General features: G+C 46.4%; 1 protein-coding gene across 1 annotated transcript in view; it reads right to left on the minus strand.

Annotated features, from left to right (window-relative positions):
• The window catches only part of SI (sucrase-isomaltase), a 36,774-nt gene extending 23,153 nt beyond the window's left edge, over nt 1–13,621 (minus strand). Inside the window, 6 exon segments of the mRNA XM_054386200.1 lie at nt 2,281–2,452; nt 4,705–4,856; nt 6,492–6,601; nt 6,691–6,811; nt 11,931–12,004; nt 13,498–13,621. Of these exon segments, the coding sequence (XP_054242175.1) occupies nt 2,281–2,452; nt 4,705–4,856; nt 6,492–6,601; nt 6,691–6,811; nt 11,931–12,004; nt 13,498–13,621 (753 nt within the window).
• Nucleotides 13,622–23,679: the final 10,058 nt, after the last annotated feature.

Here is a 23,679-nt window from a genome sequence, read left to right on the forward strand (position 1 = left end):
TGGCCACCTGGGCACACTGCTGGCTCATGTTCAGCTGCTGTCAACCAGTACCCCCAGGTCCCTTTCTGCCTGGCTGCTCTCCAGCCACTCTGACCCCAGCCTGTAGCTCTGCATGGGGTTGTTGTGGCCAGAGTGCAGCACCCGGCACTTGGATTTGTTGAATGCCATCCTGTTGGACTCTGCCCATCTGTCTAGATGGTCTAGGTCCCTCTGCAGAGCCCTTCTACCTTCTAACAGATCAACACCTGCTCCCAGCTTGGTGTCATCTGCAAATTTACTGATGATGGACTCAATCCCCTCATCCAGATCATCAATAAAGATATTGAACAGGATGGGGCCCAGCACTGATCCCTGGGGGACACCACTAGTGACAGGCTGCCAGCTGGATGTGGCACCATTCACCACCACTCTCTGGGCTCGGCCCTCCAGCCAGTTCCTAACCCAGTGCAGAGTGTTGCTGTCCAAGCCACAGGCTGCCAGCTTGGCCAGGAGTTTGCTGTGGGGGACAGTGTCAAAGGCCTTGCTGAAGTCCAGGTAGACTACATCCACAGCCTTTCCCATGTCCACCAGGCAGTCACCTGATCATAGAAGGAGATCAGGTTGGTGAGGCAGGACCTGCCCTTCCTAAATCCATGTTGGCTGGGCCTGATTCCTTGGCCATCCTTCAGGTGCACAGTGATTGCCCCCAAGACAATCTGCTCCATGATTTTCCCTGGCACTGAGGTCAGGCTGACAGGCCTGTAGTTCCCAGGTTCTTCTGTCCGTCCCTTCTTGTGGATGGGTGTCACATTGGCCAGTTTCCAGTCTTCTGGGACCTCTCCAGTGAGCCAGGACTGGTGGAAAATGATGGAGAGAGGCTTGGCCAGCTCATCTGCCAGCTCTTTCAGCAGCCTAGGATGAATCCCATCAGGTCCCATGGACTTGTGAATATCCAAGTGACTCAACAAGTCTTGAACTAATTCCACATTGATTTCAGGAGTACAACACTGCTCCTTGACCCCATCAACCAGCTCAGGAGGCCAGTTATCCTGAAATCCTCCTGCCTTAGCTTCCCCAGCTGTTTTCCCTTTCCTTGCATTCTTCTCCTTGATGAGAAACTTTTCCATTAAAAACCAAAGTTTCCTCAAACACACAGGTCACAGAAGCAAGCAGATGTGATGGATCTCCAGGCAAGACTGCATTTACTGCAGCACTATTTCTGAAGCACATCAAGTGAACAGCAGAGCTTGAAAGGTGCTTCCATCGCCTTTCAGCATCACTTAGATTTTACATCTGATCTATATGTCTATGAATCCTGCAAAGCAGTCATTGCAATGTCTAATCTATGGAAACAGCAGAGTGCCTTGCTTCTTTTTTTGTTTCCTACCTAATGCTTTTATTCCGTTATTGTTAGCGACAAAAGACTTAGAGATGTTGCTAATTGCTGTAAACATCGTGCTTCTTCCCCAGCAAAAGAAAACTCAGAACAAATTAACCAGAAACAGAACCTGAGCAGCTGGAAACTAGCCTAGCTTGGTTCTGCTTTGGTCTTGATTAGTTTAATTTAATGAGCCTACACTCAACAGAGCCATTCAGATAAGAATTATCTTTAAACTAGAGAAGATAGTGAGAAGGTGGCCCAAGGAATAAAAATTCCAAATGATTCATTAATTACACAGAATGGTCTCACCCTCTAATTTCTGTTAGCAGAGCTCCTGTTTCAGCCAAACACTGAAGTGGCCTCTCATGGGAAAAGCAATGCATTGCTGCTTTGCAAAGGAGGCTGAGGTTATAGGGACAAATAGTCTCACAATTACCAAAAAATGGGTGCCACAGCAACTGTTTCATAAAGAGGCAGTGACACAAGCTGTAGAAATAAGAAACTGCTGCCAGACACAGTTTAGTTTGCAGAGAGACAGCTGCTCAGGAGAACTTCCCCATTGTTTGCTGAACAAGAAAGATGTGAGCTGGAGAAGTGTTGTGTCTTCTGCACTGAGCACTGCACACAGCAGTGCAGCAGGACAGGTTGGTGTTGGTGTGAGCAGGAGAAGCTGGAGGCTCTCAGCTATTAATGTTTAGCAACAGTTTCTCAACTGCACATCAACACAAAAATCAAAATATATGTTAAGTGACTCCTCAGGGCACGTTCATCAGCTCCAGCCAGCTTGCAGCAGTAACATGCAGTGCCTGACAAGCCCCTGGAGGAAATTCCAGTGGAGATTATTAATGTGCCTGCTGCATAACAGGCTGGGATTAGAGAAGACCTCTGCAAAAAGAAAGTGTAGCAAAGCCAGTCCTTACTCCAGAGGGGCCAATGTCCCTGCTGAACATGGGCCAGGTCTTCCAGTTGACGTCGTGCCGGTACTGCTTGTGGACGTGCTCCCCCACACCATAGATGTTGCTGCTTGGCAGTTTGATTGACAGCTGCAGGAACTGGTCAGAGTACTGCAGAGGCCCTATGGTAGTGTCAAACCTGATGACATTGTGTGAAAAGGAAAAGCAGGAATGTGACTAAGGATGGTTGCAGTGATTGCTCTTACCCCTTCTAGCCAGAGCTGGGCAGCAGGGTCAGGTATCCACCCAGAGAGGTGAAGGTGGGAGGGTGCAGGGCTGGGACACAACAGCCCTTGCACTGAAGATGGGATGAGCAGCATCCATCTGTCCTATAGAAACCCTTCTATTGTCAAGGCTACATTTGCAGTCCCCTCTTCCACCAAAGCTTCCTATCCTGCATCTGTTGTACTGAATCCTGAATCCACTCTCTGTGGCCCCTCACAGGAATGGGGCAGATGGGAAACTTCTGTGGGTGGACAGCAACACAAAAATAACCCAACCCCATCAGACTGCAAAGCCATTGCAGCTGCTGCTTGCCAGGGAAGCTGAATAGGACTCACTCTTGGGCTCTGCTGCACCAGTCCCTACAGGTAGAAGCAGACTGTGGCTGTGTGCCAGCTCCCCAACAAACCGAGCAGAGGTGGGTGCAGATTCAAGTGCTAAGGTGGCAAATAAAGACACAGGGCACTGGTAAGTGCCAATACTGCACAAGCAGCAGCACAACCAGAGGGCTTTGGCTTTGCTACACTTTGAATCTGCTCTGTTACTTTCTCTCCTTTTCTTAAGTTAAAAATACTAACATTTGAGATTGGCTTCAGAGGTAAATACTTGACTGATATATTTCTGTCCAGTTTTAAGGATTCCAAGGACTGTCTTGCCCATCTGCTCACAAATTGTATCCAAACCTGCTTTTCTGGGAAGGAAAGTCTGCATTTCTAGTGGAACTGTGCAGCTCTTCTTGCAAATGGTGAGCTTGAAATCAGATCTCTTAAGCCTTTGGTGGGGCTCAGGTGTAAGAAATGAAGATGGCAGGTGACAGGCTGAATAAGTGCCTGGCTAATGAGGATGTTGCAGGGAGCTGTAATAACACAGCAGTCTGTGTTAACTCTTGCAGGGAGGCCTCTCTTTTGTCTGGAGCTGTAAGAGCTGGGGCAAAGCACTCATCTCCTGTGAACCAAGGCAGGGATTTGTCCCTGAGGGGCTGCCCTTACCCCATGACAAGCACAGCTTTCTGTAAGCCACTCAGAGGCAACAGGCACTGCAGTTTCTTTCTTTACAGACAGAAACTGAGGCCACTTTTACCAAATTAAACAGGAGCCTAAGGAAAAGGGGGACAAGCTTCCAGAGCACTTCCAACTGGCTTCTGCTGGACTGGCTTTGCTATTCCCCTCCATACAGCTCTGAATACCAAGCCCACCCTTTGTGCTCTCTGTCATTGCAAATCAATCATTCTAGAGGATTCTGAGCAAGAAAATACTAATAAAAGCACAAAAGTAATCCCTAATTAATTCCCCTTGAAGTGCTGATGATCCAGCTGGGCCAGCACTCTGATGGGCAATCACCTTTACACTGATGTAATAAGAGTGTTCATCCTGACACTCCCTCCTCCTAATGGGCCTTCAAGCCATGCCATTAGTTTTAGAGGTCTGTTTCATTTATTCGTTTTTAGAACCTGAGAGGAATGAAAGCATTCAAGGTACAAGTCCATCAACCATTAGACTTGCATCATGACATAAGACGATTATCAGTGGCTTCCACCAGCTGTTCTTGTGCATCATGGCTCTTAAGGGCAACCTGGTTTTGGTGATTCAGGGCTTCATCATGTTTCTGACAAAGAAAAGATGCCACGAGGAATGAATGCTCTCATTCCATTGGAAGGAAAATCATATAATCACAGAATCAGAGAATGGTTTGGGTTGGAAGGGACCTCCAAAGCTCATCCGGTCCAACCCCCTGCACTCAGCAGTGACATCCCCAACTAGATCAGGTTGCCCACAGCCCTCTCCAGCCTCACCTTCAATATCTCCAGGGATAGGGCCACAACCACCTCCCTGGGAAACCTGTTCCAGTGTTCCACCACCCTCATGGTGCAGAACTTGTTCCTCACATCCAATCTCAATCTGTTCTGTTCTATTCTGAAGCCATTGTCCCTGGTCCTGTCTCTGCAGGCCTTTGCAAACAGTCTCTCTGCAGCCTTCCTGTAGCCCCCTTCAGGTACTGGCAGATTGCTATAATGTCTCTCTGGAGCCTTCTCTAGGTTCAACACCCCCATCTCCCTCAGCTTGGCCTCATAGCAGAGCTGCTCCAACTCTCTGCTTGTGTGGCAACCTGGGCTCTCAGAGCCTAGCAGTGACATATTTGTCCTTCAGCAAGAGAACCAAGGTTACTTACAGCATTCTGTTGTTGCTTGTTCTGGTCACCATGATGCCGAAGGGATCTGGCTTCACCTCTACTTTGTAGTTTAAATTGGAGGCCTTGGATCCAGTGAAAGATTTGACATGTTCATGAGGGACCTCAAATCTTTGTGTGTTAGGATCGGTGATCTGCACAATTTTCAAGAGCAGAAGTGGTGGACTTTGAAATATTTATGTTTTAGCCAAACATTTGAGAGTTTTAGATCAGAGTCTAGATATACAATTTAGATTTTCCATCATTAACACACACTTCTGACTTAACATATTCCTACCCATCCCAGTCTTCTCTTCCTCCTCCATTGTTATTCACTTCCAACTTGTATCACTCCTTTTCAGCCATTTCCCTCAGAAGACTCAATCCTGTGTCTCCATGGTCCACAGGAGCCCAAGAGGAATGTCTCACATGGAAGAAGCCTTGATCAAGCCCAAACACATCCATGTCCCCCATTCATGGCATGGAAAACATAAACTCACTGGAAGATCTGATGTCTGTCCAAATTACTGGGAGATCAGAGAATCATTTCTGCTGGGAAAGAACTCTGAGAGACCAACCATTGACCCACCACCACCATGGCCACTAAACCATGTCCCCAGGTGCCACATCTATGCATTTTTGAACACCTCCAGGGATGGGGACTCCGCCACCTCCCATGGTAGCCTGTTCCAATACCTGACTGCTCCTACAGCAAAGACATCTTTCCTGATCTCTAACCTAAACTTCCCCTGGCACAATTTCAGGTCACTTCCTCTCGTTCTATCACTTGATACTAGACACCAATGCCCACCTAACTCCAACCTCCTTTCAGGTAGTTGTAGAGATGTCTCACCTCACCACCGTCTCCTCCAGACTAAACAGATATGTCCGGGCCATACTGTGTCAGTGTGAGCTGAAATTCCCCCCACCCCACCCCCCGACAATAACCAGGCTAGCCCAGTCTGGAAGCAAATGAAGGCTGTATTTACAAAGCAGAATCTACAATCTACGATGAAATGCAATGAATATCTACAAATATACAAAATTCACAACATTTACAAATATATATATATAATCAACAGAAAATCACAACCAATCTCCCTTTGCTTCCCCCCAAAGGGGACCCTTCCCAAAGAGGGGCCTCCCTCTTCCAGGAGCTTCCCCCCAGACTCCCCTTGGACAGAAAGCAGAGTTAGAGCAGAAAGTTGTTAACTTAGCTGCCAAGCTCAGTACGTGTTATCTTCAGCCAGAAAAGAAGAAGAAGAAAACAGCAGCCAGACAGCCCAGCAACTGCCCCCACTGCAGAACGCAGAATGTGCAGAGTGCCCCACTCTGTTTTGAGTAATAGTTCTTAAACTTTTCTATCTATCCAATGGAAGTGTTTAGAACAATCAGTATTTTGATTTCTTACACCCAATAGTGACTTATTTACTCTCTTTCACTCTCTCTGTTTTGAACTTTGCAAGGAAAAATTAAAAAGACAGTTTCAAACCATCACACCATACATAAAAAAATAACTAAATAACCTTTTCCCCCCAGATGTTCCCATGATGAGGGTAAAATGCAGGTTTAAAAGCTGAGGTCTCAGCAATTTTTTCAGGCAGCAATCCCACTGTGCTCTAAAGGTTTATCAACCTGAAACATTGCAACAGCAGGGAGGACAGAACAAAGAGGAGTCCAGTACTTCAGTGGAAGTCACGTTGGGGATTAACCCATCCCTCCTGAGCTCACTGCACTGCACCAGCCAGCCCCAAATCCCCCACAGAACAGACATGGGCCAAAGGCCTGACCTTGAAGTGGAAGCGGTTGGCTGTCTGGTACTCTGCTGTCAGAAGGACGGTCTCCATGTCCTTTCCAAAGAGGGAAGGTGAGGGCAGCCTTGTCAGTGTGTTCTCAAACCCTTTGGAGAAAGCACAGGTTGCACATGGTTACTGTGTTCAGTCAGACACCAGCACCTGCAGCAGCTGTGGGGCTCAGCCTGCAGCTTACCTGCCTCAGTGGATCTCTCTGCCCCATCCACTTTGTACCCAGAGTTGGTTGGGAAATAACACCAGGGCACGTTGACATCGCTCTGGGGACTCCAGCAGCAGCCACGCAGGGTGCAGGTTCTCTGATTCAACAACAGGAGCAGCACAGATCAGCTGGGGTTACACAAGTCCTCTGCTGTAGCAGGGCAAATGCACATGGAGTGAGACACGCCCCCCCCCCTCTCCCCCATCAGAAACCTTCCTAGGCCCAAAGCTACTGAGGGATTCAGTGGCACAGGATACAGAGACACAGAATTACAGCATGCTGGAGAGTGGAAGGGACCTCTGGAGATCACCCAGTCCAACCCCCCTGCCAGAGCAGGTTCATCTAGAGCAGGTCACACAGGACAGCATCCAGGTGGGTTTAGAATGACTCCAGAAATGGAGATTTCACCAGCTCTCTGTGCAGCCTGCTCCAGGGCTCTACCACTCTCAAAGTAAAGAAGTTCCTCCTCATGCATGAGAACTAGAAAAGGTATTTTCTGCATTCAGAGTAGAAATTTGCCTACTAGATAGTAAATCTGTCTTAAAACCACAAGATCCACAGGCAAAAGGCACATTTAAACAGAATTATTTAAACAGTGGAGCTGTGACAGATGTGGTGTAGTCTGACCAAAAGCCACACACTGGAGACGGACTGAAAGTTATAGTTGGCTTAACAGCTGGTCAACATCTGGTTAAACATCCTTGCCTGCATAATTGATCATTGTGAGTAAAAGCTTCATTTTAATGCCATTTTCCTGTATCAAGCATCTTCTGATGGCTTCTGCAGGCCCTCGAGTTGGGATGAAGCAACTTTTTAACCCTGTTGTTTGAAGCACATCTCAGGGGAGTGGCACCAACCTTCACACCACCTTGGAGTAGACTCATAAGCTACAATACCTTTGCTCACCTATTAGAAATTAACTTCTTCACGTTCTGCCTGCCTGAGTTTTATCTCTGCAGATAAGCTTTGGGTACCACAGCACTAAGCTTCCACACATATTCCCACATTAAAACCCCAGCTCATTGTTTAGGGCAAAGGGCAGCACTAATACAAGTTTCACTGAGGGTAAAGGGCAGCGTCCAGAAGTGATCTCAGGTGTCCAAATCCAACAGACAGATCTTCAAGATCTTTCTCTCCACCTATCCACTGGCAGAAGTGGATTCTGCCTTCATCCTGATTGTGCTCAGATGGTTCTGGTCTGTGCCATGCTTAATCTCAGTGTTCTGCAGCTTGAAACAGGTGGACATGGTCCCAAATCTCTCTTGCTGCTGTCCCTAGTGACAGCAGTTGGAGGGTTATAGAACCTAACTTGGTCATTGCAGAGCAAATGCTTTTCCAGAACTCTATAGAGAGCAAAGATAAAAGCCAAATCCAGCCCAGAAATCATGGAAGTGCAGAAGAAAAGCAGAGGGAGCTCAAAGAGCCACTGGCTTGGGAAGTCTTAGTGCCTTTATTTGGCAGTGATTGCACAGAGCACAGAAATCTCTGCAGAACCACCCCAGGTAAAACCCAGCTTCACCACACAGATCAGTTTTAGCCTCTCTGCCACCTCCAAACAAGTCTGCTGTCACTTTAGCAGTTTCCAAGAAAAAACATGGTTGGAAGAGAGAGACAGTGACTCATTTCCCCCTACATGGACCCTCAAATCTGTGGAAAACCCTGTGCTCACTTTCCACCTTCTCACCTCCTTACTGCCCACTTTACAAACTAATGCAGAGTAAATTAGAAGCACCAAGCCCCTCCAAGACTGCTGAGGCCACAGCTTTGCTCCCTTACTCCCTTCCAAAGGGGAATATCCCAAACACCTGAGAACAGAACCTCCTTCCTCTCATCCTTTCCTAGGCCACTGAGTATTCCCTGCAAGGCAGCAGAGCTTGAGCAGCAGATGTTCCTACAGCCTGGCACCTCAGGCATCTGCTTTCCCAGTTTCATAAACTTGCTTTTCTTTTTACCCAGCTACTTCTCATGAACACTTGTTGTCTTTTTTTAGCAGTTATTTCACTGGTGTTCCTCTGGCTAGGTCTTTTTCTAGGGTGTTTTGGTGGCCTGTTGGACCTGCTGCATAAGGAGTTCAACACAGAAGTGCAAGATCAACAGTTAGGCCTGACACAGGGAAAGGAGCAGAGTTCATCCACAGCCACTGGAGAAGCTGTTGTAAAAGCTATCACTTAGGATAAATAAGGATGAAGATGATTATAGCCTCTGAGCTATAAACACCCAATAAAGCCACAGAGAAAGTCCAAGCTGAATTAGAAGCAACCCTTGCTGTGAGGAAAGAGTTTCCACTGGGATACAACGTGGGATGGCTCCTGAGCACCCAGGATGAGAAGAGCAGCTTTGTCTGTGTGCTGCTGAGCTAAAACGTGCAAACAAACCTCTGCCAGCAGGATATTTGGTTTAAGAATCCCCAACACAGGAACCAAAACAAAGACACCAACGCTGCCTTCCCTCAAGCCTTCAGAGGTATCACTCACAAAGGACTACTCCAGCTCTGCTCATGGCAGTGCATTCCTCACTGATGCCTCTCCTTGTCTAATCAGAGTGTCTAATCTCCTTGTCTAATCAGAGTGTGGCAGCTTCCCACAGCAGGGACTAGTTAATAACTCTCTCCTTCCTTTCAGCATGTCTGTCTTTGTCACCCCTGTGAGCAGTTAATAACTGTCTATTTGCTTCCCAGACCTCCATCCTCTGCAATCCTACTCATTTTCTGGCTTCATCCAGGACATCTTCAGTGAATGCAGAAATCCAGACAGACACTAACCTGCAGTACAAGCTTAAGCAAATCATGTTTTTCCCTGTTGCTGGCTGTTCTGGAAACCACTACAGAAGAGTTCTGTTATGGTAAGCATCTACCTGTAGTTTGACAGCTCTGCTGGTGCTGTGCCAGAACAGCCTAAAGAAGGGCAACCAAAATCTTCCCAGAAGAAAATCCAGACAGGAATGAATGGATATGCTGGGGTGGGACTCTGGCTTGTGTTGGATGTGCACCTAGCAGCTGCCATTAGGCCACAGGGTGAAGGGGGATTTATCTCTTGTCTTCACTAAGAGCAGAACCGATCCAGGAATAATTTATTTCATCTCTAATTCCAGGGCAGGTGCCCCCATATTCAAACTTGCATCTGGCCCTACTTTAATCCAAAAAAAACCTGACTATTTTTAATTCATTCTGCCATCAGTGATGATAAAAAGCAAAGACAGACTTACAGCAGGGCTTACAGTTGCAACCAGAGCAAAACTGTTTCCCTCCCTGTATGATGAGTGCAGCAGTAATGTGGGGTGACTGCTTCAAAGGCATTCAAAGGCATTAAAGTCATTTGCATGACTGCTCCGACCCTGGTGTGCTTGCTCCTGGAGGGGTGGAGGAAGTGAAAGAGCAGAGGAACAGGCTGCAATGTGAGCCTCTCCTAACCTGCTAACCAGCAGCACCTTATTGAACTGTATATCAGAACCAACCCCATGGCAGGACAGAGCCTTACCAACTGTTAGTTCTGGAACTGGACTGGGAACTTCTTCAGAGACTGAGGCAGATGGTTAGTAATGTTTTGTACCTCTGTGGATGACATAAACATCACACATCATAATATATTAATTATTTTTCCTCCTAACCTGCCCTCCTAAACCACAGAAGGATGCCAGGCATCCCTCAGCTTCCCCTGGAAATTGAGAACATCCATTGAAAGATGACAACTAATAATGCTGATAAACAACAACAGCAACAGCATTCCAAGACCAACAAATACAAAAAATGTTCTGAATGTGAGAGCACTGAAAAATTAAGATGATTTACAGGGATCTGCTGGAGAGAGTCCAACAAAGAGCTATGAGGATGATTAAGGGACTTGAAGACCTTTGGTGTGAAGAAATACTGAGAGACCTGGGTCTGAAGAAGAGAAGGCTGAGAGGGGAGGTATGATCAATGTCTATCAACATCTGAGGGGTGGGAGTCAGGATGGAGGTCCCTGAATCTTTTGGGTGGTACCCAGTGACAGGACAAGGAACAACAGGAACAAGGTGGAACCCAGGAGGTGCCACCTCACCATGAGGAGACACTTCTGTGTGGTGAGGGTGACAGAGCCCTGGAGCAGGCTGCCCAGAGAGGTTGTGGAGTCTACTTCTCTGGAGACTTTTCAAACCCATCTGGATGTGTTCCTGTGTGTCCTGCTCTGGGTGATGATGCTCTGGCAAGGGGGGTTGGACTAGAGGATCTCTGGAGGTCCCTTCCAACCCCTAACCTTCTGTGATTCTGTGATCCTTTCCACTGTGGATTTTAACTCACAGCTTCTAAGCTGAAAAGTGATTTCTAAACTCTCCCAGATAATAGATATCACAACCAATAAAGGAAGATTCTGAGATTAAAATTGGCTCTGAAAGGAAGCTGTGTCCATGTCTCTTACAAAGGTCTTCTGCACCTGGGTAAAGTGCATCTCCACCTGCTATTTCTGACTGCCTTAAATGCTGCTACTTGACTGTTAGATGAAAAGAAACTGCTCAAAGTTGATAAAAGTCAAGAGTGGCTTTTTTTTAGCTGCTGGATGTCTGACCAGTGTTGTTTCCACCTATCCCAGAACAAACCTGCTGGAAAGATCACTTTGGCAGTGATCTTTAACCCTTGACAGCAAAGTGCTACAACAGCTGGAATCATATAATCCTAGAATGGCTCAGGTTGGAAGGGACCTCAGAGCTCATCTGCTCCAACCTCCCCACCATGCCCAGGGACACCTCTCAGCCAGACTCAGCTGCTCAAGGTCTCATCCAGCCTGGCCTTCAACACCCCAAGCAGAAGGCAGCCACAGCCTCCCTGGGCAGCCTGTGCCAGAGTCTCACCACCCTCCTGCTCAACAACTTCTTCCTCAGCTCCACTCTAAGCCTGCTCTGCCTCAGCTTCAAACCATTCCCCCTTGGCCTGTCTCCAGACACCCTCAGCAAAAGTTCCTCTGCATCCTTCCTGCAAGATTCCTTCAGGTCCTGGCAGGCAGCTCTAAGGTTCCCCTGGAGTCTTCTCTTCTGCAGGCTGAGCACCCCCAGCTCCCTGTCTGTCAGTGGGTTGAAATGAGTTACCTATGGGTTTGCTTCCCTGAAGAGTGTTCAGGCAATCAGAGATGAAAAGAGGTTGAGATCATGACAGATTTAGCAGAGAGCAGTTAATTTTCTGTAATGAAGCAAGAGGCTGATGAGCTGAAGGCCCTTTTCTAATTAGTTCTAGAACGTTTCCAGACCTTTGTAGCTATCTGATCCGGGATGCAGTCAATCCTCTCTGCTACTGCAATTTTCGGGCATCGTGGGGAAAACACTGTCAGGGAAGGAAATGAACAGGTTATCAGCAGGGCTTCCAAAGAGTAGGAATAACTTGGCTACCTCTTACCTCAGTAACTGCTTCTGCTCTCTGCTTCTCACCATCAGGAAACTCTAACCATTACTACAGGTTCAAATGAGTATGAACTCTACAATGATTTTACCTTTGAAAAACTGCAGACAGCTATTTGAGATAAAGGTAGGACAACTTCACTTGAAAGGTTATGAAGAGATGGGTGACACTGATAGTTTTATTTCTGAAGGTATTAATCTGGTTTTCAGTAATCCCTGCAGCTCACTGTGTAGTGCCTCTTATGAAAATGCATCTCAAATGCAAATTGGAAGGACTTTCATTTATCATCAGTGGTATCATGCTGCAGCTCCCATAGGTTGTCCTCCCCCTGAAGTTCTGTTCTCCCACAGAAGAATTGAAGCACCAGGTAAAAGCACCTTAAAGCTCCACTAAGATGCTCCATTAGATTTTATGTTTGTCAGACCAAATTTAAGGTGACCTCTTGGCAACTTCAGCTGACAAAAGGGTGCCTGGTGGTGGTTTTCAGTTTCTCGAAGCACTGGAAGTTACTCTACAGGTATTCTGGAACACTCTGTATGTTTAGAATGAGAGCTGTAACATGGAACAACCCTGTCCCAGGCTGAGAGACACACAGAACCTTGCCTGTTTGCATTACCTGCAATGCAGGCCCTTGTCCTTTTTGCTCGGGCAGGCTCCTGCTCATCTTGAGGCTGATGCAAGTATTTCCTGCTTGGGCAGTTTTAGTAAAACACCAAAATATTTGTTCTGTCTTATTGACTATTTTTGTCTATTGCCACACTGCCAGCACAATGCTTCAGTGCTCAGGTGTAAAAGGAATTACTCACACAAAGCAGAACTGTGTGCAAAGCAGGGTGCCATGCACAAAACCCCTGCCAGACAAGTGGTTTGCAACATACAAGTGCAGGAGCAGGAAGCACTGCAGGGGTTATGGTTATAGTGCATGTTCCACACCAGGGGGCTGCTCCCACATAGTCTCTCTGATCATTTCCTTTTTTTTAGTTTTGTGTTCTGCATACTCAAAAACACTGGCATCATGCTAGTTCTGTGTCTATTAAAAAAGCCCAGTCTCAGGAGAAAGGGAGAAAAGTCTTTTTCACAACAATAAACTCTGAGTCATGCTGTTTGCTACGTTCATCATTGGTAAGTGTACTCATCTTATCTGTAGGAAGGCTTTGGCACAATTCACCTTTGGGTACTGATAAGAACACTACAGTCACATTGAGGGTCAGGGCTTTACAGTGCTGTGTTTGTTTTTTTAGAGCACTTCTCACCTGAACATCCATGTTCTTGAGAAGTCTGTATCAGCGACAGAGGTGATGCCAACATTTAGCTCCTCAGCCTCTGTGGCACTCAGAATACTTCCAAGTGAGCAGAGCTGAGCAGTTCCCTCTCAGGGTTTTTGCTCTGGTCTCACAGCAGCACTGGGGAGTGCTCACCTGTAGGTTTGATTCCAGATTGTCCTGATGCTAAGAGCCCAATGAGGACACAGGCTGTGACTGTCACCAGACAGACAATGATGATCAGGGTGGTTTCCAGCTCACTGAACTTTCCTTTGGCCATCTAGACCAGGAGAAACACATTGGTGAAAGGAAAACACAGCTTGGCAGGGAACTTAGAAATCATCTGCTCCAACCTTCCTGCCATGCCCAGGGACACCTCTCAGCCAGACTCAGCTGCTCAAGGTCTCATCCAGCCTGGCCTTCAACACCCCCAGCAAGGAGGCAGCCACAGCCTCCCTGGGCAGCCTGTGCCAGAGTCTCACCACCCTCCTGCTCAAAACTTCTTCCTCAGCTCCACTCTAACCCTACTCTGCCTCAGCTTCAAATCATTCCCCCTTGGCTTGTCTCTAGAAACCCTCAGCAAAAGTCCCTCTGCCTCTGCAGGATCCCTTCAGGTCCTGACAGGCAGCTCTACGGTCTCCCTGGAGCCTTCTCTTCTGCAGGCTGAACATCCCCAGCTCCCTCAGCCTGTGCTCACAGCTGAGGTACATCTCCTTTTCTACCTTAGCCTCCACACCACCCATCCAGCCCGTCAAACTCCCTTCAGCTATTGGAAAGCAGCTCTAAGAGTCCCCTGGAGTCTTCCCTTCTCCAAGCTGAACAGAACAAGACCAGGTTCCTCAGCCTGTCCTCACAGCAGAAGTCCTCCAGCCAGAACCCATCATGTGTACCAGCCCATGGTATGCTGCCAGCTTTTGAGATCACAACCACAATGAGGGAGTTTATGTCAGTGGAGTCAGTGCCTTAAAATGCTGAGTAAAAGTCATTTTTTCCCCAGCCTTGGTGTTATGGGAGTCAGAGTGGAGCAAGGCAGGCTGTGTCAAGGGGCTGTGCTGGGACAGAGCCAGCTGCCCAGCCACGTGCAGGGGACAACACACTATCATTAATGCTGAACTGCACATCACCAATAAAACTAATTAAAGCTAATCTCCAGAACCCAGATCAATAGGCACTGGCAGCAGCTAACACATGTTGGCTAAGCTTAGAAACATTGAACCTTATAAAGCAGCCTTAAATATTTGCTCTTTTTAGCTAAAGCAAGAAATTGTGGGAGCACCTCTGCATTGTAGTGGCTTAGCAAAACACTCACACAGGTCTTGGTAATGACCCAAAGGGATCAAAAATACTTTTAAAACAGCTTTTTTTTTTCTTTTTCTTTGTGTGTGTATGTGTGTAACAATATTTTAAATCCATTTTATATTCTTGTCTCCCATTTCTTCCAAGTATAACCCATCACCTTACCTGCCTCTCTGTTCATGCAAGTCCCACAGCCACGAGAATGAATGGAGCACTGGCCCATTAAGAGTCCTCAGAAGAGGAAAGCTGGTGCTTGGCTAACTAAGTGCTTCACAGTATGATTAGTAAAGAACCTTTTGTAAATAACTTGGTTCTAGCCCTATCTTCTGCATCTGTAGCAACACCTGTAGCCGTTTTCAATATGACACTGGTCGTTACTCCTCCAGGGAATATTGTCCTCAAAGTCTGCATCTTAGGGCCTGTCCTTTGTGATGAGGCAATGATTCACAGAACCATAGGATAGCTTACATTGGAAGGGACATTAAAGACCATGTAGACCCAATCCCCTTGCCCTTGGCAGGGACAGCTTCCCCCAGACCAGGCTGTTCAGGGCCTCATCCAACCTGGCCTTGAATATCTCCAGGGAGGGGACATCCACAATCTCCCTGGGGAACCTGTTCCAGTGTCTCACCGCCCTCACTGTCAAGAATTTCTTCCTAATCTCCAGTCTAAATCTCCCCTCCTCCAGCTTCAATCCATTCCCTCTCATCCTGTCACCACAAGCCCTTGTAAAAAGTCCCTCCCCAGCTTTTCTGTAGTCCCTTCAGGCGCTTGAAGGCTGCTCTAAGGTCTCCCTGGAGTCTTCTCTTCACCAGGCTGAACAGTCCCAACTCTCCCAGCCTGTCCCCATAGGGGAGGTTCTCCAGCCCTCTGATCATCTTTGTGGCCTTCTCTGCTTCCACTCCATCAGCTCCTCTCTTGAGGTCCCTTTAATATTGCTTGAGTATGTTGACTAGGAACCCTAAAAAGTCATTTTCCTGAAAACTAGAATTTTATTAAAATTCTTATCAAGCCCTCCCCACCCTCTCCCTGCCACCTTCAGCTATAATGTTGCATTTCAGTTTCAGCCTCCTGTTAGCCACCTCCAAGGCCTGAAACTTGGGAAATAAGGCTTTATCATTTACAAAAGTAAGTTCTGCTGTGTGATGGGTTCTCAGCAGTAAGTCAAAGGTGTCCAGAAACATGGATGCAATAGAAAGGATGACATACCTTAGAGTCACTCTGGTTCCTTCATCTGCTGCTCCTGGTTGTGAAGCTCAACATCAACCCCAATGCTTTATCCTTGGCTGTTATCAGCTCATTGCTCTGTTTGCTAAGCCCTCTGCCAATGGCAGGGAGATGATTGCAGGGCAGATTGCAGGAACTCTTTGGACTAAACACAGTGGCTGTGCTCATTGCAGCCAAGGAATGGCTGGTTAATTAATATTTCACTTTGATATGTATCAGACTCTGCAAATGAGAGAAAAGCAGCCATGAAATGCCAATCAGCTTATTCATGGTGCTTAACTAAACAGTTTCTATTCCATATCTGCTAACTGAACCTTCGCTGAACCTTCACATTCTTGGTCTATCACTTCTGCTGTAAGCACCACAAGAAGTCATTAAATGTTTCCAGCTAAGGGAAAGAGATATTCAAATAGTTGCAGGAGATAATTGGATTTATGGCCATTAGAAGTTTCTAGGAATGAATTAAAAAGTATGAAATTTAGCATTAATTTAAACAGATCTCACAGGATATTAACAAAAAGTGTTGGAAGCAGAAGAAAAAGATGGAAGATGAACATGGAGAAGAGTTTATAGGGATGAGTCTTCAATCATAACCTTAGTAAGAAGCCTTTGTATGCATCTGGGGTTTTGTCTCACAGCAGACAGCAGAAGCTTGACATTTCATCTTTATTTCCCAAAGGAAAGTTTTCAGATCATACCATTGAGGTATTTACAAGTTCTAGAAAGGGCTGAGAAGCACCACTTGTATTTGTTGAGCCACTCGCAGATATCTGCAGCTTCCTCCCCTCAGCCTGTGAAGCGCAGGACTGAGCTGTGTCTCCTGGGAGCACCAAGGGAATCGCTCATTTTTCCTTAGTCAGCACTCAAAAGAAGGAAAATCAATGCTGCCTGCGGAGCGCTGGGGCTCTCCTGCAACCAGCCACCTCTGCACAGATCAGTGCCACCGCTCTCGGCGCCTCTGGGGCTCACATGCAGCCTGCTGTTTAGCTGCCTCACCCCTTTACTGAACCATCACCCACGTCCACGTGTGTGCAAGGAACCTCTGGCAATGCGGCGCTGACCTCCCTCCGCGTTGCCAGGCAGGCTGCTTTGTGAGTGCCTATTGGGAAGCAATGGTTCCACGTGGATTACGGAGGTATCAATGGTCTGGCTGACCTGCGGGTTTTGTTTGATGGGTATTTGTTCTCTGAGCTTTACATCTTCATTTAACCGTTCCAGGAAGGTGCTCAGCCCAGCGAAGCACATGGCCACGTGTTTCAGTGAAGCACGTCTGCAATCAGCCTGCCATCAATACAACCATTTCCTTAAGTGCTCTCCTGCATTCACAGGGCCACAAACGTAAATCATCAATCACCCAGTCAACATTTCCTGTGCGGCTTGAGAGCCTAAAAGCGGGGCACAGAAAGGTCTCCCAGAGGGTCAACCAGCAACTTTCCCAGCCGAGTGTATTGTCGTTAGACTACAAAGGATATCAACAACAGGGCTCTCAACTCAAGAGGTGATATTGAACTTATAGGAGGAGAAATGGGGAAGGCTCTTCAGGTGGGGACAGCGAGAGACCGTAAACACAACCAAGAACTCTATTAAATCAAGAGTTGGAACAGCGTGGGCTCTGCTGTGCCCTGCTTCAGTTTGCAGGAATTAAGAGCTGCTTCATTTCTGCCAGGTGGCAAGCCCAGGAGTAGAGGCTGTACTGTAAAGAACAGCATAGCAAAACAAGGCAGGAAATGAGGTTCTGTTAAAAATGGAGTAATTTTAAAAGAGACATTGGTTTCTTCATGTTAGGAAAAATAAACAGTTTATGGGGTTTTTTTTCTACAGTTTCATGAGATTCATTTTTTCACTGCTTTGGCAAAAAATGTTTATTTTTAATTGCAGTTTGGAGCCCTTAATTCCAGTAAGAAACCTCTGGCAGAGCACCAGTTCAGTCAGGAACATAATCATTATCATAGAATCATAGAATCAACCAGGTTGGAAGAGATTAGGGGAGGTTTTATCAATGCTAATCAATACTTAAAGGGTAGGTGTCAGGAGGATGGGTCCAAGCTTTTCTTCAGTGGTGCCCAGTGACAGGACAAGAGGCAAGAGGCACAGACGTGAACATAGGAAATTCTATCTAAACTGAGGAGGAACTTCTTTGCTTTGAGGGTGGTACAGCCCTGGAGCTGGCTGCCCAGGGAGGTTGTGGAGTCTTCCTCTCTGATGTCATTCAAAACCTACCTGTACACCATCCTGTGCAACCTGCTCTTGGTGAGCCTTCACTGCCCATGGGACTTGGCCCAGATGATCTCCAGAGGTCCCTTCCAAGCCCTATCATCCTGTGGTTCTGTGAGAGATTCTGCATTAGAGATCCTGCATGCACTAAGTACTAATTTGCTTTTCCTAAGACAACCCAAATATCCTGCTTGGGCAGAGGTTAAATAATTGGGTCAATTACCATTTGGTAAGAGGCTCAGATTCTGCTTGACACAAGTGAGCAGGTTGTTGGCAGGAGACCAAAGCTGTTCCTGCTGCAACTGCACTGCCCTGAGTGGGTTTATACTGGTGATGAATTTACTCCCAAGAACTTCAGGGCATGCTGGCAAACTGATAAGATAGATGCACAGAAGCAGAAAACTGGTCCAGCACAGCTCTTAGAAGGCTCCTGGGAACCTCTTGATAAAACAAGCAGATCTCATGGATGTTACTTGACAAGCTGGAGAGGTGAGCACAAGCCAGCCTCATGAGGTTCAACAAGACCAAGTGCAGGGTCCTACAGCTGGGTCGAAGCAATTCCAAGCACAAATACAGGCTGGGCAGGGACTGGCTGGAGAGCAGCCCTGAGGAGAGGGACTTGGGGGTGCTGGTGGATGAGAAGATCAACATGAGCTGTCAGTGAGCACTTGCAGCCCAGAGAGCCAACCAGATCCTGGGCTGCAGCAAGAGAAGTGTGGCCAGCAGGTCAAGGGAGGTGATTCTTCCCCTCTGCTCCACTCAGGTGAGACCCCACCTGGAGTACTGTGTGCAGTTCTGGAGCCCCTATTACAAGAGTGATCTGGAGGTGCTGGAAGGTGTCCAGAGAAGGGCCATGAGGATGAGCAGAGGGCTGGAGCTGCTCTGCTATGAGGACAGACTGAGAGAGTTGGGGCTGTTCAGTCTGGAGAAGAGAAGGCTCTGAGATGACCTTCTTGTGGCCTTCCAGTTTCTGAAAGGGGCTCCAAGAAAGCTGGGGAGAGACTTTTTAGTATCTCAGGTAGTGATAGGACTGGGGGGAATGGAACAAATCTGGAAGTAGGGAGATTCAGGCTGGACATGAGGAAGAAGTTCTTCCCTATGAGAGTGGTGAGAGCCTGGAATGGGTTGTCCAGGGAGGTGGTTGAGGCCCCATCCCTGGAGGTGTTTAAGGCCAGGCTGGATGAGGCTGTGGCCAGCCTGATCTGGTGTGAGGTGTCCCTGCCCATGGCAGGGGGGTTGGAACTCGATGATCCTTGTGGTCCCTTCCAACCCTGACTGATTCTATGATTCTATGGTTCTACTCCTGCCTCCCAAATCTTCCTCTTTGACACTGAAATCACTGAACATTTGTTCCAGTGTTCAGCTAAAAAAAAAAAAATAAATTGCCACAGCCTTTCAAAAATGGAAGCACAGCCTCTCTTCAACTGGTTTAGAAACTCCACTAGAGCCATCCCAGCCCTTTGAGAGAGCTCACAGGAAACACAACTGCATTTTTCCCGTTCCTGTGTTTAACTGGAGAGAAGACTGGGTGCTTTCAGGGCTATTCTTCTGTTTTACATACTGAATAAAGCACACAGTGCTGAAAGAGAGGCTGGAGACCAGGAGTCCTTCATTTGAGAAGAGTGCCTCAGCCTTTCAGCAGAAGCCATTACATGTTCTCTCTGGCTTGAGCAGCACTGAATTAATAAACTACCCTGGCACTGCTAAACAACAGCAAAGGAAGCTTTGGGTTGATCCCTCTTGCTCTTTATTTTCTCTAGGCTGTACCTAGTGTTCTGTGGTAGGTTGAAATTACCCCCCAACTAATTTGGAGAAACTACCCCCAAAATAAAATCGCCAGACCAGCTCAGTTTGGGATGGAAGCAAATTACAAGCTCCAGTTACAAGCAAACTACAATCTAGAAATATGAAATGCAGTCAATATGTACAAACTATACAATAGATGTACAATATATAGATATATTTACAATTTATGAACAACACAGAAACTCCTCTGGATGGATCCAGGGGACCATTCTCCTCTTCCCCCTCTCCCTCCCTCCTTCCTGTTACCTTATACAGTAGTCAAAACATAGATTCCCCTGGCAAGGCCACAGGAGAGAAGGAGAAGTTGCAAGCAGAAGTGACAGGAGAAGAAAAGAGAGCAAGAACTGTTTGTGCCTCCGCTCTATATCCCATTAGCAATCAATTAGCATTATTTTTCTTCTGTATTCAATGGTAATTTATTTTACTTTCAGTTTTTGCAGTCAGGGACTAGGCTAAAGTTCTCCCTTCAAACTGTGCATGTTCTTTATCACGTGCATGAATGGAAGCCTGCACAAAACCCTCACTAACAACTAACTCCGTGAGCAATGTGAGGTGTGATGAGTTTGGTGGGATTCAATGTGCTCACACCATAACCAGTTCTTTAGCACTCCCCAGCACTGCAGTGAGCATCTGGAATGAGGTTTGTCTGCTGCACCACCACCCTCCAGGACTCTACCAGCTCCTGTGAGCTCAGTAAGGAGATGAATTGCAAAGAAAACAGCTTCAGAAAGTTCGTTAATGGCTATAACAAAGCAGATTCTTCCCACACTACAGGCAGCTCATACCTAAGTTTCAAGAAGCAGTGTTCAGAGCAGAGCTTGGAAAAGCAGTGTGAGGCAGCTTTTTAATCAAAATTTCTGGACAGAAGCCTTACCCTCAGAGCTCCCTGGGACATCTTTATTGCAGCTCCAGAGTGTGAAGGCACAATGCTGTTTAGCCTTGCAACGTGGTACAGGCTGCTGAAGAGGACACAGAAGATTTCTGTGTTTAGGGGAAAAAACAAACCCTCAGCTGTGAATCAATTTTAAGGAGAAAGTGAGCAAGAAAACTTCACATTAAAAAAAAAAAAAAAAAGAAACAAACAAACAAACCAACAACAGAATAAAAAGTCTTTAGGTGCCCTTGAGTCTCCTTCAGACACCAAACCCAGCTTAATGCAAATCTGGCCCAGCAAGACAAAGACCTGGGAATGCTCACAAATGCATGGCAAACATTCTTCCCCCACTCCCTAAAGAGACTGTGGAGAGAATTAATTTGAATTCATTCAAAGTCATCTCCTTTTCCCAAAGCACCTCACAACTCAGGAGCAGGCACTGTGAGCCTGGGCTCAGGCACAAGTGGTTTTCATTTCTAGTGACTGACAGCCAAAAATTCTGATTTTGTTTACCAAGCAGGTACAGCAATAAGGTCAACTGAATAATTTCATTGTCATGGAAATGCAGAAGATGACTGAAGCTCATTTTCAAACTAAAAACAATGCAATTAGGCCTTGCAGAAACACCATCTTTGGATATCTGGAGGGGTTTCTGTGTGTCTAAACAATGAGGTCTTCTCTTTCTGAGTCAATAGAGTATGGCAAAGGCAGAGAACACTGGAAAGTTGAGTCTCAGTGTGTGATGGTTTGAAACTGTCTCTTTAATTTTTCTTTGCAAAGTTCAGGCAGAGAAAGTGAAAGAGTGTAAATAAGTCACTATTGGGTGTAAGAAAGCAAAATAATGATTGTTCTAAACAATTCCAATGGGTAGTTAGAAATGTCTAAGAACTATTACTCAAAACAAAGTCTGGAGTCTGCAGTCTGCAGTCAGAGCAGCTTGCTGGGCTGTCTGGCTGCTGTTTCTTCTTCTCTTCTGTCTGAAGATAACACACTGACCTTGGAGAGCTAAGTTAACAACTTTCTGCTTTAGCTAACTCTGCTTTCTGCCAGGGGAGTCTGTGGGGGAAGCCCCTGGGAGAGAGGCCCTTGGGAAAGGTCCCCTTTGGGGGGAAGCAAAGGGAGCTTGGTTGTGCTTTTCTGTTGATTGTATATATTTGTAAATGTTGTGAATTTTGTATATTTGTACATATTCATTGCATTTCATTATAGATTGTAGATTTTGCTTGTAAATACAGCTCTCATTTGCTTCCAGACTGGGCTAGCCTGGTTATTGTCGGGGGGGGGGGCGAATTTCAGCTCACACTGACACACAGTGTTAGCCATGATTTTTTATCAGGGCAAGTTAAAGACCACAACAGTGATCACAAAGGTAAGAGTTCCACTGAACATCCATTGAACAGAAAGAGGAATTCCTGGTGCAAAGGAGGAAATGCCTTGTTGTGAACCTCTGCAACCACAGCAATCACAGCTGGATGTCTTACAGCAGCTAGTGAAGCACTTGTTTCTCAGGGGCTTGTGGGGATCCAGTTGTTAAGGCCTGAAATCAGAATAGAAATGCTATAAGAAAGCATTCCAAACCCTCTAATTCTTACAGCTAGCAAACACAAAAAGCAGAAAGCGAGAGGGCATCTGACACAGGAGGAACCAGTGGCACAGTGGTTAAACCATAATCGCTCAGGAAATCACTTGATTGGGGAGGTAAGTCAATAACTGCTCTTCAAGATGGCAAATGGTTGGTCTCAGCAGAGCCAAATCTTATGTATTGTCCATATTGGTTATCTTGGTTTTCAGCTGAGAAAGGAATTACAGAATTGCTTGGGGGGAAAAATGGTTTTCTTTGGCTATTTGTGCATGAAGATGTAGAAACATTGAAATGCGTTTGACACCAAATCTGTTTTTATTGTTGTTGCTGTTGGTAATAACCATAATGATGATGATAATAATAACAACAATAATAGTAATAGCAATAGCTATTAATAATTTTTATTTGTCTGTTTGGGAATATTAAGAAATGTAAGATGTCCTGCCCTGAAGTGATTTGAATCTGTCTCTTGTAGCCGTCAGTGTTAGCTTGAGGATAGACTTCATTGCCTCTAAAGGAAGGGGGGAAAGGAGAATCAATATTTGCTTCCAGCTAATTGCTAATTCCTGATAGTGCATAAAGTTCCAAAGTTTTTCACCAGCATCTCCCAGCTACACCCCCACAGTTCTGCTCTGCCACCTGAAGGGTGCTCCAAAGAGGACGACACTGTCTGTGTCCTGAAGGAAGCTTTGGGTTGCTGCAGCAGAAGGCTCCTGACGGTGGACTTGGCAGTGTGGTACATCTGAACTCCTCAGGAGGTGTGCTGCAAGCTGACAGACCAAGCCCAGACCAAGTGCTGGGTTAAGGGTCCTACTACTGGGAACAGCTTTTAGATTTAACTCAAGTCTCCATTCTCTCAAACTCTTCAGTTACATGTGACTTTTGTCTGTGTGTGTTCCTTCCTCTCTGAAATTCACCAGCAGAAAAGGGATCTTCATAATGGGTACATCAAGGTTAATGTTCAAGTTACAATTTACTGCTTGGAATATAAAACCTGCACTGCTTTTGATGAAACCTAATGGGTGAACAATGGAAGAAGTGGTTTCAGCAAACAAATATGTATTAAGCATTAAACTGTTTAAAAAGAGAATCCTCCCCATCCATTGTTACTGTACAAAGAGGGCAAACCGTTTCTTACACCTCCCAAGGCATGTCATTAATTTTTTGCTTTCTAGAAATGTTAAGTTTGCATCTCTCTGTGCTTATTAAAGCACACACAGTCTGATAACACCTGATACAGGCTGGAGCACCTCTGCTATGAGATCAGGCTGAGGGAGCTGGGGGTGTTCAGCCTGGAAAAGAGAAGACTCCAGGGGGACCTTACAGCTCCCTTCCAATA

Source organism: Indicator indicator, chromosome 13 (assembly GCF_027791375.1).
Source record: "Indicator indicator isolate 239-I01 chromosome 13, UM_Iind_1.1, whole genome shotgun sequence".
Classification (NCBI taxonomy): Eukaryota; Metazoa; Chordata; class Aves; order Piciformes; family Indicatoridae; genus Indicator; species Indicator indicator.